Consider the following 17,963-nt stretch of genomic DNA (forward strand, 5'->3'; position numbering starts at 1 on the left):
ATATATTACAAGAGAGGCAAATGCTGTAACAAAAAGAACATGCAAAAACGGTAGTTGTTTCCCTTGTTTGAACCATGCTAAATCCTTAAAATGCCTATTTCCAGTAACTGTGACCTTCACCTGTGACCTTGACCTTTGACCTAGTAACCTCAAAATCAATAGGGGTCATCTGCGAGTCATGATCAATGTACCTATGAAGTTTCATGATCCTAGGCCCAAGCGTTCTTGAGTTATCATCAGGAAACCACCTGGTGGACGGACCGACCAACCGACTGACCGACCGACATGAGCAAAGCAATATACCCCCTCTTCTTCCAAGGGGGGCATAAAAAGTGTAGGGTTATGGTGTTTGTGCATGGCACTTCTCCTCATTGATTTCTATACATCCATGAAATGTTATGTTGAAATCTTACATTATATCTGAGCTACAGCCCTGAGAAAATTATCATTTAAAAACATCAAAGGGCAATAACTTTTGCATAAGAAAGTTTAGGGTTAAGGTTCTTAATTATGGCACTTCACCTTGTTGCTATCTTTATAACCATGAAGTTTCATGTTGAAATCTACGATCTATATAGTTTCTGAGATACGGCCCTAAAAAGTTTGTGACAGACTGGCACATGGACTTGCCAACAAGGCTTATTCTATATCTCTTCATCTTTGACGGATGATAATTATACACCATGATAGTTTCTTTTCAATGAAGTAACATATTGAGCTTGTTTCATTTCAAAGAAATAGTGCCCATTTTTTACATGTTTTTAAAAATATGCATGTATTTTATGAGACTTGAAAGATTTTAATGAACTTAATATTGGCAATTGTTTGTTACCTGTGGTTTAAATAAAGCTTGAAATAAAGGACGAAGTACGCTGAACAAGTAACGAGATGAGTAGCACTTTGGGAAAACTGGGCTTCATGCATATGTGTTAAGTATGGTCCTAGATTAGCCTCCTTAACATAAAAACTAAAATTAAGGCAGAAAGTGTCTTTTCTGAATAGCCAGTGCGGACCGGCTAATCTGGGACAAGACTTTACGCACAAGCATTACGCTATTTATTTTCACAGAGGAACAAGGCTCTTATAGCGATGGTTGCAGTACCATTCCCCCATGTGAAACACCCGTGTTGCCTTACCATTCCCCCATGTGGAACACCCGTGTTGCCTTCATCTTGAGCACCTTCATCTGGTTGGGTATGCACTGGCTGCTCAGGTGCTGCAGTGTCCAGTCCCAGTTGTAGTCGTCAAAGTTACAAAACTCCTGAAATATAGGCAAGGTTACAGATCTCCTAAAATAGATCCAAAGTTACAGAACTCCTGAAAAAGTGCTTCAGTTACAGAACTCCTGAAAAAGAGCTAAAGTTACAGAACTCCTGAAAAAGAGCCAAAGTTACAGAAGTCCTGAAATAGAGGCAAATTTACTAGGGGTGGGAACGAATACTGGAAACGATATTCAAATATTCATTTGTCATTATTCGAATATTCAATTTTTAAACCTTATATTAAAAATGTCCAAATTTATGACCGTCCGGAGCACATTAATATTCCTGATTGCCACAAATGCCACCATAAATCGTATCTTATGTGCGGCTTTGAAAAACAGGATAGAGTTTTTTTAAAGAAAATTTACAGAAAATTGGGTGACTGGGATCACATATTATATAGATAGAATTCTGAGGCCTCAATAATTTTCAAAACTGAAACTGTGAACGTTTAGATAAACAGTCCAGCCTTGAAAGAGTAGTTGAGTATCTGAAATTGCGGGATGTACATACAATTAAAAGGGTTAGGAGTTGTTAAAATGCTAAGACATAACTTTTGAGGAGCATGAAAATCTACATTTATAAGATATCTTAAAATCTGTCAACAAAGACAAGCTAAATTATCAATAATCCAGATACACACACCATTTCAAAAACAGAAATATGAACGACAAAAAATAAATCATACAATTTTATATAAAAAATACAATAAAAAATATATTATGATTTCATTTGAGAACGAACCGTTTACCTTTGCACATCTTTTGATTTCTTCCCAAAGGTCGCTGTTGAAGGCCATGCCCATGTTGTGCCGGGATGAGATCCAATTGGCGACCTCCACCTGAAAATATCATGCCTTGCTGTAACAGATTTGTGAAATATCATGCCCTACTGTGTTACTGACAGAGACTATTATGCCCTACTGTGTTACTGACAGAGAATATCATGCCCAACTGTGTTACTGACAGAGACTATTATGCCCAACTGTGTTACCGAGTGGTGTGCAAAAAAGTATGCCCTAATGTGTTAAAGACTGAAAATATGCACTATGGTGTTACCGATGTGAAAATAGTATGCTAATATTACAGAATACCGTTAGGGCCATCTTGGTTACACATTAAAATCCAGAGGGCGAGAATGCGAGAACGCGAGAGTACAATGACAGTGCAACAATACGATGGCGAGAATGCAAGCATGCAATGGCAAAAATGCGAGAGTGCGATAGTACTATGACGACATTGCGATGACTACAGTGCAACAATACGATGGCAAAAGTTCGATAGTATGATGGCGACAATGCTAGAATATGAGAACCGGGGAGTACGATGAACAGATTGTGACAATACAATAGCGACAGTGCGACAATATTATGGCAAGAATACGAGAACGTGATGGCGAGAATGCTAGAATCCAAGAACGCGAGAGTAGGATGACAAGAATGCGACAATACTATGATGACAGTGAGACAATACGTAATGAATGAACGCGATGGCAAGAATGCGATGATACACTGGCGACAGAACAATATGACCATCGCATTGTCGCCATCATCCTATTGCACTGTCGCCATCGTATTGTCGCACTGTCGCATTGTCGTTATCGTACTATCGCGTTCTCCCATTCCGGCCATCTTATTGTTGCAATGTCGTCATCGTATGTTGCATTCTAGTCATCATACTCTTGCGTTCTTGTATTCTGGCCTCCTGGATTTTAATGTGTTACCACGATTTCCCTTACAGTATTCAGTATAATATACTGTGATACCAATTTGTATAAAATATCATGCCCCACTGTGCTACTGATTTGTGTGTCAAACTATGAAAATATCACACTCTACTGTGTTACCCATTTGTGTGGAACTTTAAATATCAAGCCTTTCTGTGTATCCAACTTTGAAAATATCATATCCTACTGTGTTACCGATTTGTGTGAAAATATCATGCCCTACTGTGTTATCAATTTCTGTGGAACTTTGAAAATATCATGCCCTACTGTGTTACTGATTGGTGTGAAACTTTGAAAATATTAAGACCTACAGTGTTACCAATTTGTATACAACTTTGAAACTATAATTACCTACTGTTTACTAATGTGTGTGAAACTTTGAAAATATCATGCTCTACTGTGTAACTGATTTGTGTGGAACTTAGACATTGAACCAGAGCCCACATTCACAAAACAATTCTTAGACATAAGATAAGGAACAAAGAAATAATAAATAAAACTTTTCAAGAATTCCTTCTAATAATCACTTCCCAAGAGTCTTTTAGCAAGGCTACTTTGCATAGTGTTTTTAAAGCTATTCATCATGACATAAGTATATAATCCTTCATATAAACCAAAGATCCTTTCAGCTTTCATGGAATTATTCTTTTAAGGCTAATCCTACACAGACTGATCTGAAACTAATGTTTTTAACACATGCATTTATCGTGGCTTTCTCAGAGAAAAATAACAACATGGGTTAAGAGCACAACAATTTATTCTTTCAAATATTTTACTTTCATACCTGGCCAGCATTGGTCCCAAAATTTTGATTTTTGTCATAATTCCCTGCAGCTAATATTTTACAGTCCTTACAGTCCCTGAAAAATATACATTCATGTTAATAATAAAACAGCAACAAAAATTACTAACACATTATTGAAGCAGAGTTGGACTCTGTGAATTAAGAAACTTTATTTTGTAACATGATAAAAATAAACAAGAGATGTGTTCGTCTGAAACACAATGCCCCCTATTGCCCCGCTTTGAAAATTTATTTTTTATTTTTTGACCTTTGACCTTGAAGGATGACCTTGACCTTGAACTTCTACCACTCAAAATGTGCAGCTTCATGAGAACACCACTTTAAAAAAAAAAAATGACATTTGACCTTGAAGGATGACCTTGACCTTGAGCTTCCACCACTCAAAATGTGCAGCTTCATGAGAACACCGCTTTGAAATTATTTATTTTTTACCTTTGACCTTGAAAGATGACCTTGACCTTGATTTTTTACCACTAAAAATGTGCAGCTTCTTGAGAAAGCCGCTTTGAAATTTTATATTTTTTTTATCTTGAAGGATGACCTTGACCTTGAACTTCCACCACTCAAAATGTGCAGCTCCGTGAGATGCACATGCATGCCAAATATCAAGTTGCTATCTTCAATATTGAAAAAGTTATGGCCAATGTTAAAGCTTTCGGACAGACAGACGCCATATATTTGACATTTGACCTTGAAGGATGACCTTGACCTTTCACCACTCAAAATGTTCAGCTCCATGAGACACACATGCATGCTAAATATCAAGTTGCTATCTTCAATAGTGAAAAAGTTATGGCCAATGTTAAAGTTTTTTCGGACGGACGGACAGACTGACAAACACACATACTGACTGACCGACAGTTCAACTGCTATATGCCACCCTACCGGGGGCATAAAAACAATAATAATTGTAAGGTTTTTTATGCAATCATATACATATAAATAGGTGAAGATAAATCAAAATGGTTTACTTCTTCCTAAGGTTCTGCATCATCTGTAGGACAGGAATGATATCGGGTGTGACGTAGTAGTCCTCCTCCAGTAATAGTATCAGTCCCTTGTAGCCCCGCATAACACTGACATTGTCATACACATGGTGCAGCTGGAAATATTTTCAGGTTTAACACATGGTAGAGCTTAAAATAGACATGTCAAACACATGGAAGAGCTTAAAATAGACATGTCAAACACATGGCTGAGTTAACAAGAGCACCGCATAACGGGTGCCAACAGAACACATGATATAACATCTCCATTTAAATAAATATTTTTTGCTTGCTAAGGCAAGTATTTACAAGACGCTTTTGTATAAAACATGATTTCAGTTTTGTTTCTTCTATTATGACATATAACGGCACAGGCCATGGCATCCAGAGATCATGACATGCTTTTCAAATGTTGATAAAGCTGTTCACAACTAGTGGTAGAAGTAGTCAAGAGAGAGCTAACATTCTGTATTTGAACGACAGTTGTAATCAGTTATAACAATCATGATCAATCCTCATGTAAGCCAAAAGAGTCGCTACTCAAACAATATTTTCACACATATTAAATATTGGACATTGCAAATAACCTGCTTAGTAAGTGCTTACCCAACTCTGTCTGTTGAGAGCATATCCAATATAACACTGGTTTAATACCTGCATTAGGGAAACAAGATGATCAAAAGCCTTACAGCACTCCCCTGGGACCCAAAGGAACTTAACTGTTCTGAGAAGGTAGTGTTCACAAGATTTCAAAAATAAACTTATTAGGTAAATAACCCCAGACATGGCAGCCATGATTTTGACCAAACTACTATCATTTTTTAACTCAGCCCAGATCGCATAATAACACAATATTCTGTCTGTCTGTCTGTCTGTTGGACAGTCTGTCTGTCCCTCCATCAGTCATATCACATTCTAAGGAGAAATCATAAGAAATAAGAGCTATGTTTGTGAAACACAATGCCTCCTTCTGCACTTTAAAGCCTAAAAGCAGCTTTTTTAGAGTGCAAAAAGGAAAGTCCATGGCCCTTAACTTTGTCAAAAATCAATGGACCGGAACGAAACTCAAACTTGATTGATCTGTAAGTGATGTATATGTAGGTTGACTCACACACCAAAACTCAGGTTAATATCTGCAAAATTTTAGTAAAAATGTTCTGAAAACTGTTATTTAGAGAACATTTTTAACAATCAATGGAGCAGAACAAAATTCGACTTGGGAATGTAAGTCATGCAGGTAGACACACACACCGAAAATCAGGCAAATATCTGAATGGCAAAAGCTTAAGAAACAGATCCCATAGGGTCAGGCAGACCGACAAATGGTTGGACAAATGGATGGAGGGACAGTGCAACTGCTATATACACTCTAATGGGAGCGTTAAAATGGTTAGAGACAGTTGTATGCAGAGGGCGCAAACTAATGTGACTTGTTTATGACCTAGTTTTTGAAACCACGTGACTCAGTTTTTAACTCTTATGAGATATTAATGGTTTAAACTGTTTTCATTATTAGTATAACTTAAACATGACAGATAAATTACATTCACCCAACAATGGGGAAAAAAAATTAAGATACTAAAATTGTTAAGGTTATCTCTTCCATAGTTGTTCAAATAATGTTTAAGATTTTAGCCTGTGTAACCAGTTTGAGCAGGTACCAACTAGTGGCCAATGATGCAGTTTATACATTTAAGTGTACATGGACAAAAAATATATTACTGTTCAGGTGAGCTAACAATAATGTTTGCAGAGCATGATCACCAAGCAATATCCTATTATCATCCACAGTTGAGCGCCTTACTACTTTATCTGATAAGGAAATGTCAGGCAGATATCCCAGTTTCACAATCAACCATCTTTGTGTACTTTAAACTCAGGTCAATCACAGAGTTCACCTTGACATGTTCTTTCATTGATTCATCCACAAAAATTCCTATGTTGATCCCAATTTTGTGATCAGTTTATCATTTTACTGGTGGTTTTCAAGCTAATATTGTTTCATCAACCCACATTGACACAGGCCTTTGACCAAAACTAAAGCAAGCATTTGTTTCAAATAGGAAAAGTCAGAATATTTTTTATCCCACTTTTACAGCGAAATCGGTTGATTAAAGCCCCGTTGATTAAATTTCTGCTATAATCCACAGCACTTTCTGGCTTAACAGGATTTTGGCTAAGAATAAACTTCCTATTAACAAACAATACTATACAAGTGGAAAGTGTTGTGACTGATTAGCCTGTGCACAATACACAGGTTTATCAGGGACAACACTTTACACACATGCATTAAAGCGGGTATATACGATCTTGTGAAATATTTATTAATTAATATAACATGTGTAAAAAAACTTATTATACATATATTTCAATATAAACTAAAATAAAAGTTAAGAAGAACATGTGTCGAAAAATGCGAAATTAGCCATATTTTTAATTCTGAAATCGAAAAAGGCTGTACAGCCGAAATCGCCAGCATGTATATAATGCATGTACGATGTGAATCTAAATTTAGTTTAACGGTTCATTTTAAATACCTGCAGCGATATCGATTCATACGACACACGAACACTTACTAAAAAGACGAATGCATCGGTTATTGTAGGAAAGTATGTACGAATTATCTTCGTCACAATCGGCTCGGGGCGCTAATTTGTATTTGCTGCATTTTATGAAATTCGTCTTAAATGTATCATTTTTCTTGCATATTGTGTGTTATGATAACATATTTGTATCAATATATTACAATTTTACACATATAAAAATCGTATATACCCGCTTTAAGACCAGATTTATGAGCAAGGCTCATACTGTCTTTCAAATTTAGCTCAGTGAAAAAAACTTGACAGGTCAAAATGGGACAAATTTTCATTCCTTATTGTTTCCTTTTTCATAAATAGGCACAAGTGGTTTAACATACCATTCCATTATCAGTGGATACATATGAAACTGTAATATATGCTTAACATTTCTTGTAAAAAGCAATGGTTTTACTCAAAACGTCACTGATATAGTTACTGAAATGAGCTGCACTATGGGTAAACAGGGCTAAATGCATGTGCATGAAGTATTGTCCCAGATAAGCCTGTGCAGTCAGCACTGGCTAATCATAGAGTATACTTTACGCTTTGATGGAATTTTCTGTTGTGCAGACTGTGCAGACCAATCTGGGACAATACTTTACGCACATGCATAAAGCCCTGTTTTCCCACGGCAAGGTTTAAATACATATAGTAATGGGAGACAATTATATATAACAAGCAAATTAGTTAAATTGATATTCCCCCCCCCCCCCCAATATGCTTCATGACACAAAAGTGTTATATTTGACACTCAAAAAAGCATTTTTTCAAGATACAAAGGGCTATAACTTCGTTATTAACAGATGGTGTACAATGCCATTTGGCGTGCATCATCCTGTTATCCATATATATACTCATACCAAGTTTCAATGAAATCCGCCAAAGCACTTCCAAGATATGGCTCCAGACAGACAAAACAATGTCCCTCCGACGATGGCGGGGGATAATAAATCATGAGTTACCTTCCATAAACAGGCGAGACAATTATCAATAAATAAAGAGTTACCTTCCATAACCAGGGGAGACAATTATCAATAAATCATTAGTTACATGTACCTTCCATAACCAGAGTAGACAATTATCAATAAATCATGAGTTACCTTCCATAACCAGGATAGACAATTATCAATAAATCATGTGTACCTTCCATAACCAGTGGTGCTTGGTCTGGCAGTATTTCGCCTCACGATAATGACCATATTTGTCTGGAAAGGCAGCATTTTTACATTTCTTCTTCACTGCTCTGAAAGAGTAAATCACATTACTCCTTGAATATTGATACACAATGTTATATTAATGAGTTAAATAATATGTTTGTAGTAAATATTGTATATGGGTCACGTTAAATCAGCTGTGATATATTGTACCTCATTTGCAAGGACACAGGGTTTCTCTCAGGGTTACCTCACCTGTAACTCAAGGTGAGAGGATCTCCACTGTGAGCACAGGAAGCAAGGATTTTCTAGGGAACGATAGAGGTAAAAACAAACCTCTGATCAAATTTAATTCCCTTTCATGGGATATGTTGATTGCAGATGATATTGCAAAACTTTCTGGAAGGAACACCACAAATTGGTCTGCTTCTGGAACACTTATTTTGTACTGGGGACAGGCTGGGTTGGGGATGGTTGCCCCTGTTAAGGGATAACCTTGCCCAGGTGTTTGTAGTGTGACAAAAGAGCCAACGTAGAGTAAACTGAGCATCATAATGAGGTGCTATTACAAACACGTTAATGCTGTATTGTGTATTGGAGTACAATCAGTCTTGTATGTGTTATTCTATTTATTTAAATTGTGTCTTTTTTGTGTTTTCCATGTTTAATGATGTATCAATTCTTACTTCAGATAAATTGGAAACATTGAGGGACGCAAATCCATAGTTAAACCTTTTTCAGTACGAACCAGATCTTAATTCATGTAACTTCAAACCCCCCAAAAGTAAATCAAACCCCCGAAAGTAATCACCATAATTACAATGCAGTGAAACCCAAACTACATCCATTACATTTATGTCCATGTAATATCCATTACAAGCCTTCAAACATCATCCATTAAATTGTATACCTGTAAATTCAGCTTGACATGAATGAATTTTTTCCAATGATTTGCATAGCGTTCTGAAATACCCATTGTGTGGGAAAACAATATTAGGAATATGAATGACAGGTGGATCAAAAATGCCTCAAGATAGGACATGGAATGACATTACATGTATGTTCTTGTGAACCATGATTACCTTCATCCATTTAATCAGTGCTGACAACATAAATTATTCAACAGTGAGGTGCTGTTCAATTATCAGTTATCAGTTGACATCACAACCTGCACTATAAAGCAAATATAACGATGGTTGGTCATGGCTACAGTTTTTCTCCAACCTTCCATTGCTGTCTCGCTTGTTTTCCCGTATTTCAATATGGTGGTGTCCATTGAGCTGATATAGTCGATAAGAGGCTAACTGATAAGAGGCTAACCCATACGCTTTTGACAGTATAAGAAAATCATAATCTATTGTTTGATGCAAATAAAGGTGTGAAAAACAGCATGTGTTTACTTGTTTATCCTCGTTTCACGTTCAAATGCTGCTACTATTTAAAGGAATCTTTTCACGCTTTGGTAAATTGACAAAATTGAAAAAAGTTGTTTCAGATTCGCAAATTTTCGTTTTAGTTATGATATTTGTGAGGAAACAGTAATACTGAACATTTACCATGGTCTAATATAGCCATTATATGCATCTTTTGACGATTTTAAAACCTACAAATTATAAAGCGTTGCAACGCGAAACGATTGAATAATTTGGAGAGTTCTGTTTTTGTCGTTAAATTTTGTGAAACTACGAAGATTGCTTATATAAGGTATAAAATACTTTGTGTATATGTACTCGGCGGAATAGCTCAGTAGGCTAAAGCGTTTTTACTTCAGGACTCTGGCAAAACTCCAGGGGTCAGTGGTTCGAAACCTGGTCCGGGCAATGTTCTTTTCCTTTTTTTAATTTTATTCTTGATTTTTTACTGGAGCTTTTAAGATCCAATGTTTACATTTATCGATATAAAGCATTTAATGAATAAGTTAAAAAATGCCAAAATCTGTGAAAAGGCCCCTTTAAGTGCTATAGATCTTTCAAATATTTTTAAGATTTGAGAAATTAATCTTGGCATGTTTTATTTTATTGTTGTTTGTAGACAATATGCATTTAAATATTGTATATCATTAAAATATTGTTTGCTTTTATACATTTAACAACTTGAGGCAAGAGAAATTCTGACGACTTAGGTACATGCAAATCCAGGTGTGTTGTTAATAGAAATTTACTTACATTTTCTATCAGGTTTTCAGAAAATAATGGTTACATGTTGAACTCTTTTTGAATTTAAATTCAGTTATCCATTTGCTGTTATAATTTAATCTGAACAGTATGTGTGTTTTTCTGAAATTCTGAAACACATTTATCGTCAATAGTGGCTAGAATTATTCATTTTTAATGGGGGTAATAATTATATGGGATTATCTTATATATTTACATACTAGAAAAGTTGTAAGTATCCTGTTATCAATATGGTAGGATTCATATGCATGTATTGGAAAATGCCTCTTCAACATTGCAATAAATGAGCACAGAACTTAAAATGCGGTTTGTTTATAAGGCTTTGCCAAGTCATCCCTGTTATATTGGTGTTAAAGTGTTTTAACACCTCTTAATCAGGGACTTAAAAATGCATTTGACAATCTCATGGAAAAACGGAATTAACAAGAGATATGTTTTTGTCAGAAACACAATGCCCCCTACTGCGCCGCTTTGATTAATTAATTATTTTTTTATCATTTGGCCGGTACAGATAATTATCTCCCTTTGTAGCTTATTAGTTCCCTTGGATTATTTTTTATATTTGACATTGAAGGATGACCTTGACCTTTCACCACTCAAAATGTGCAGCTCTATGAGATATACATGCATGCCAAAGATCATGTTGCTATCTGAAGGGACATTGAAGTTATGAGTATTTCAAAACCTAAACGCAGAAATCTAAACGCAAAGTGTGATGGAAAGACAGATGGACAGACAGACGGACTATCTGATCACTCCTCCTTTGGGGGCATAATAAAAATATGTGTTTACAGTGTTGTCCCCGATTCCCCAATCAGGGACGACTCTTTGCGCATTAATTGAATTTTCCTTAAGAAGAGACGACTCCTTTAAACAAAAATACCATAAAAGCAGAAAGTGTTGTCCCTGATTAGCCTGAGGGGACTGCACATACATCAAGCCTCATTTCATTATTATGTCACTGTTTGTTTGTCTGTCCCTGTGGCACAACAAAGCTTGATCTGACAGGCTGATCTGGTAGTTTGACAGCTGGCAAGTGGTCAAAAATGTAATGTGTTCAATCTGACAGATTTTAGATAAATCTCATTTGAAAGCAATATTAAATCACTTCATGATGAGCTGTAAACTGAGCCAATAATGTAACCTGGTTGCTATAGAGATAGATGATACATTCTATTCACCCCTTAATATGGACTCAAGTTCATATCTACGCTTTTGCTTTTGCTAATATCTTCATTATAAAGTACATTATTCAATTCTATGCAGGACTATTTCATGAAGGAAAACTATATTTTGTATGCAAAATGGGGACAAGAAATGTGTCTATCACAAAAGAATGAGGTGAACACATTAAAATGCAGATATTTGCTTCATGAGTGTTACCAAGCTTTTTTTAAATTTGATCTAGTGACTTAGTTTTTGACCACACATGACCCAGTTTCAAACAATATGGGACAATATTCTGAACAAGTTTCGTAAAGATTGGACAATAAATTTGGCCTCTAGAATGTTAACAAGGTAAATGTTGACAACCATGGATGCATGACCAAATGACAGACAAAAAATAATCGCAAAAGCTAGCCATACACTTCTCATAAATTATGCAATAATCACAATCCTTGGCCATGTTCATATATTAAACACGGAATGAAATGAAATTTGCTATTAAAAAATACTCATTTAAATAGCTATTGGCTACTTTTGATTGCTTGTAAAACCATTACCACAAATGAAAAGCACAGCTTAGTAAAGTTTCCTTACTCTCCTTTTTTTATGTCTCTTGGACAGTCATTAGGGTCTTCACCTGGGAAGGAGTCTGGGTGAAGCTGAAGGGAATGCGGGAAAAATATCTGCAGCACCTGAAAGCATACCATTCAAAACATGAAATATTAAGTGGGTAATCGGGAAACTGGTTTGGCTATGAAATCCAATCTTCAAAAGACACCAAAAGATAAAGAAAATATATACTTTTCGTGATAGGGTATAAGGCCCTAATTTTGGCCCAAAAAGGAACCAAAAAAACACTGATCATGTATAAGCCCTGAGGTAAAAACCTGGTTCCTGCACTCTTCTACTTCAGCTAAAACTAAGCCCTGAGGTAAAAACCTGGTTCCTTCACTCTTCTACCTCAGCTAAAACTAAGCTCTGATTGAGTTAAAAACCTGGTTCTGCACAGTTCTACTTCAGCTAAAACTTAGCCCTGAGGTAAAAACCTGGTTCCTACACTCTTCTTCCTATGCTAAAACTAAGCTCTGATAGAGTTAAAAACCTGGTTCTGAACAGCTAAAACTTAGCCCTGAGGTAAAAACCTGGTTCCTGCACTTTTCTAATTCAGCTAAAACTAAGCCCCCGAGGTAAAAACCTGGTTCCTGCACTCATTTACCTCAGCTAAAACTAAGCTCTGATGGAGTTAAAAACCTGGTTCTGCACAGTTCTACATGTACTTCAGCTAAAACATAGCCCTGAGGTAAAAACCTGGTTCCTTCACTCTTCTTCCTATGCTAAAACTAAGCTCTGATTGAGTTAAAAACCTGGTTCTGAACAGCTAATACTTAGCCCTTAGGTAAAAACCTGGTTCCTGCACTCTTCTACCTCAGCTAAAACTAAGCCCTGAGGTAAAAACCTGGTTCCTGCACTCATCTACCTCAGCTAAAACTAAGCTCTGATGGAGTTAAAAACCTGGTTCTGCACAGTTCTACTTCAGCTAAAACATAGCCCTGAGGTAAAAACCGGGTTCCTACACACTTCTTCCTCAGCTATAACTAAGCTCTGATGGAGTTAAAAACCTTGTTCTGCACAGTTCTACTTCAGCTAAAACTTAGCCCTGAGGTAAAAACCTGGTTCCTACACTCTTCTTCCTATGCTAAAACTAAGATCTGATTGAATTAAAAACCTGGTTCTACACAGTTCTACTTCAGCTAAAACTTAGCCCTGAGGTAAAAACCTGGTTCCTGCACTCTTCTTCCAATGCTTAAACTAAGCTCTGATTGAATTAAAAACCTGGTTCTGCACAGTTCTACTTCAGCTAAAACTTAGCCCTGAGGTAAAAACCTGGTTCCTACACTCTTCTTCCTATGCTAAAACTAAGCTCTGATTGAATTAAAAACCTGGTTCTGCACAGTTCTATTTCAGCTAAAACTTAGCGCTGAGGTAAAAACCTGGTTCCTAAACTCTTCTCCCTATGCTAAAACTAAGCTCTGATTGAATTAAAAACCTGGTTCTGCACAGTTCTACATGTACTTCAGCTAAAACATAGCCCTGAGGTAAAAACCTGGTTCCTACACTCTTCTTCCTATGCTAAAACTAAGCTCTGATTGAGTTAAAAACCTGGTTCTGAACAGCTAATACTTAGCCCTGAGGTAAAAACCTGGTTCCTGCACTCTTCTACTTTAGCTAAAACTAAGCCCTGAGGTAAAAACCTGGTTCCTGCACTCATCTACCTCAGCTAAAACTTAGCTCTGATGGAGTTAAAAACCTGGTTCTGCACAGTTCTACTTCAGCTAAAACATAGCCCTGAGGTAAAAACCTGGTTCCTACACTCTTCTTCCTCAGCTAAAACTAAGCTCTGATTAAGTTAAAAACCTGGTTCTGCACAGTTCTACTTCAGCTAAAACTTAGCCCTGAGGTAAAAACCTGGTTCCTACACTCTTCTTCCTCAGCTAAAACTAAGCTCTGATGGAGTTAAAAACCTGGTTCTGCACAGTTCTATTTCAGCTAAAACTTAGCCCTGAGGTAAAAACCTGGTTCCTACACTCTTCTTCCTGTGCTAAAACTAAGCTCTGATTGAATTAAAAACCTGGTTCTGCACAGTTCTACTTCAGCTAAAACTTAGCCCTGAGGTAAAAACCTGGTTCCTACACTCTTCTTCCTATGCTAAAACTAAGCTCTGATTGAATTAAAAGCCTGGTTCTGCACAGTTCTACTTCAGCTAAAACTTAGCCCTGAGGTAAAAACCTGGTTCCTACACTCTTCTTCCTATGCTAAAACTAAGCTCTGATTGAATTAAAAACCTGGTTCTGCGCAGTTCTATTTCAGCTAAAACTTAGCCCTGAGGTAAAAACCTGGTTCCTACACTCTTCTTCCTATGCTAAAGCTAAGCTCTGATTGAATTAAAAACCTGGTTCTGCACAGTTCTACTTCAGCTAAAACTTAGCCCTGAGGTAAAAACCTGGTTCCTACACTCTTCTTCCTCAGCTAGTCAGTCCAGGATTTTTACCATGATTGGAATTTGTGTCAGAACACTTTAATCATGAAACTAAGATTTTAATTGTCAGACTTAATTTGATTCTACAATAAATGCAGGCATTCAGAAAGCTTGAACAATGTTGAATGATCATCAATTGTCTTATAAACATAACATTATATAGCAGCATGTCTTATAAACATTATTTATAAAACGCAAAAAGTATTTTAGAATGACATTTGTTGAAGTGGTAATAAATTTCATATCCTCATCTGTTGTTTTCATTAATGAATCATGCATGGCTTAAACCAACATTCACTGTGTTTTGAACCATGGTAAAAAATACAATAAATAGGAGCCTGAATCAAGGAAAAATGGCTTAATGATTTTGTGTTGAGTCGTCCCCAATTAGCCTGCTCAATCTGTAGTGTAGAGTCGTCCCCAATTAGCCTGCTCAATCTGTTGTGTAGAGTCGTCCCCAATTAGCCTGCTCAATCTGTAGTGTAGAGTCTTCCCCAATTAGCCTGCTCAATCTGTTGTGTAGAGTTGTCCCCAATTAGCTTGCTTAATCTGTTGTGTAGAGTCAGGTCCCCAATTAGCCTGCTCAATCTGTTGTGTAGAGTCTTCCCCAATTAGCCTGCTCAATCCGTTGTGTAGAGTTGTCCCCAATTAGCCTGCTTAATCTGTTGTGTAGATTCCTCCCCAATTAGCCTGCTCAATCTGTAGTGTAGAGTTGTCCCCAATTAGCCTGCTCAATCTGTAGTGTAGAGTTGTCCCCAATTAGCCTGCTCAATCTGTAGTGTAGAGTCGTCCCCAATTAGCCTGCTTAATCTGTTGTGTAGAGTTGTCCCCAATTAGCCTGCTCAATCTGTTGTGTAGAGTCGTCCCCAATTAGCCTGCTCAATCTGTTGTGTAGAGTCTTCCCCAATTAGCCTGCTCAATCTTTTGTGTAGAGTCTTCCCCAATTAGCCTGCTCAATCTGTTGTGTAGAGTCGTCCCCAATTAGCCTGCTCAATCTGTAGTGTAGAATCTTCCCCAATTAGCCTGCTCAATCTGTTGTGTAGAGTTGTCCCCAATTAGCCTGCTCAATCTGTTGTGTAGAGTCTTCCCCAATTAGCTTGCTTAATCTGTTGTGTAGAGTCACCCCCAATTAGCCTGCTCAATCTGTTGTGTAGAGTCACCCCCAATTAGCCTGCTCAATCTGTTGTGTAGAGTCGTCCCCAATTAGCCTGCTCAATCTGTTGTGTAGAGTCGTCCCCAATTAGCCTGCTCAATCTGTTGTGTAGAGTCATCCCCAATTAGCCTGCTCAATCTGTTGTGTAGAGTCACCCCCAATTAGCCTGCTCAATCTGTAGTGTAGAGTCTTCCCCAATTAGCCTGCTTAATCTGTTGTGTAGAGTCGTCCCCAATTAGCCTGCTTAATCTGTTGTGTAGAGTCGTCCCCAATTAGCCTGCTCAATCTGTTGTGTAGAGTCATCCCCAATTAGCCTGCTCAATCTGTAGTGTAGAGTCGTCCCCAATTAGCCTGCTCAATCTGTTGTGTAGAGTCTTCCCCAATTAGCCTGCTTAATCTGTTGTGTAGAGTCGTCCCCAATTAGCCTGCTTAATCTGTTGTGTAGAGTCGTCCCCAATTAGCCTGCTTAATCTGTTGTGTAGAGTGGTCCCCAATTAGCCTGCTCAATCTGTAGTGTAGAGTCGTCCCCAATTAGCATGCTCAATCTGTAGTGTAGAGTCGTCCCCAATTAGCCTGCTCAATCTGTAGTGTAGAGTCGTCCCCAATTAGCCTGCTCAATCTGTTGTGTAGAGTGGTCCCCAATTAGCCTGCTCAATCTGTTGTGTAGAGTCATCCCCAGTTAGCCTGCTCAATCGGTTGTGTAGAGTCGTCCCCAATTAGCCTGCTCAATCTGTTGTGAAGAGTCATCCCCAGTTAGCCTGCTCAATCTGTTGTGAAGAGTCATCCCCAGTTAGCCTGCTCAATCTGTTGTGAAGAGTCATCCCCAGTTAGCCTGCTCAATCTGTTGTGAAGAGTCATCCCCAGTTAGCCTGCTCAATCTGTAGTGTAGTCTAAGTCATCCCCAATTAGCCTGCTCAATCTGTAGTGTAGAGTCGTCCCCAATTAGCCTGCTCAATCTGTAGTGTAGTCTAAGTCATCCCCAATTAGCCTGCTCAATCTGTTGTGTAGAGTCATCCCCAATTAGCCTGCTCAATCTGTAGTGTAGAGTCATCCCCAATTAGCCTGCTCAATCTGTAGTGTAGTCTAAGTCATCCCCAATTAGCCTGCTCAATCTGTTGTGTAGAGTCATCCCCAATTAGCCTGCTCAATCTGTTGTGTAGAGTCTTCTCAAATTAGCCTGCTCAATCTGTAGTGTAGAGTCTTCCCCAATTAGCCTGCTCAATCTGTAGTGTAGAGTCGTCCCCAATTAGCCTGCTCAATCTGTAGTGTAGAGTCGTCCCCAATTAGCCTGCTCAATCTGTAGTGTAGAGTCGTCCCCAATTTGCCTGCTCAATCTGTTGTGTAGAGTCTTCCCCAATTAGCCTGCTCGATCCGTTTTGTAGAGTCTTTCCCAATTAGCTTGCTCAATCTGTTGTGTAGTCGTCCCCAATTAGCCTGCTCAATCTGTAGTGTAGAGTCGTCCCCAATTAGCCTGCTCAATCTGTTGTGAAGAGTCATCCCCAGTTAGCCTGCTCAATCTGTTGTGTAGAGTCGTCCCCAATTAGCCTGCTCAATCGGTTGTGAAGAGTCATCCCCAGTTAGCCTGCTCAATCTGTAGTGTAGAGTCATCCCCAATTAGCCTGCTCAATCTGTTGTGTAGAGTCACCCCCAATTAGCCTGTTCAATCTGTAGTGTAGAGTCATCCCCAATTAGCTTGCTCAATTGGTTGTGTAGAGTCACCCCCAATTAGCCTGCTCAATCTGTTGTGTAGAGTCACCCCCAATTAGCCTGTTCAATCTGTAGTGTAGAGTCATCCCAAGTTAGCCTGCTCAATCTGTAGTGTAGAGTCATCCCCAATTAGCCTGCTCAATCTGTTGTGTAGAGTCACCCCCAATTAGCCTGTTCAATCTGTTGTGTAGAGTCGTCCCCAATTAGCCTG

The 17,963-nt window shown here is 38.0% G+C and overlaps 1 protein-coding gene across 4 annotated transcripts in view; it reads right to left on the reverse strand.

Annotated features, from left to right (window-relative positions):
- LOC127841252 (alpha-1,6-mannosyl-glycoprotein 2-beta-N-acetylglucosaminyltransferase-like) overlaps positions 1 to 17,963 on the reverse strand; it is a 77,026-nt gene that overhangs the window by 6,710 nt on the left and 52,353 nt on the right. For all 4 annotated transcript variants that reach the window (XR_008030823.1, XM_052369923.1, XM_052369924.1 and 1 more), the window contains exons 3-8: positions 12,450 to 12,547; positions 8,504 to 8,603; positions 4,764 to 4,894; positions 3,772 to 3,847; positions 2,014 to 2,103; positions 1,137 to 1,261 (exon numbers count right to left, since the gene is read on the reverse strand). Coding sequence is in view for 3 of the 4 variants with exons in the window: in XM_052369923.1 (XP_052225883.1) it covers positions 1,137 to 1,261; positions 2,014 to 2,103; positions 3,772 to 3,847; positions 4,764 to 4,894; positions 8,504 to 8,603; positions 12,450 to 12,547 (620 nt within the window). In the remaining variant the exon portion in view is untranslated. The remainder of the gene's footprint in view (positions 1 to 1,136; positions 1,262 to 2,013; positions 2,104 to 3,771; positions 3,848 to 4,763; positions 4,895 to 8,503; positions 8,604 to 12,449; positions 12,548 to 17,963) is intronic.

The sequence above is a fragment of the Dreissena polymorpha genome, chromosome 8 (genome assembly GCF_020536995.1).
Source record: "Dreissena polymorpha isolate Duluth1 chromosome 8, UMN_Dpol_1.0, whole genome shotgun sequence".
NCBI lineage: Eukaryota > Metazoa > Mollusca > Bivalvia > Myida > Dreissenidae > Dreissena > Dreissena polymorpha.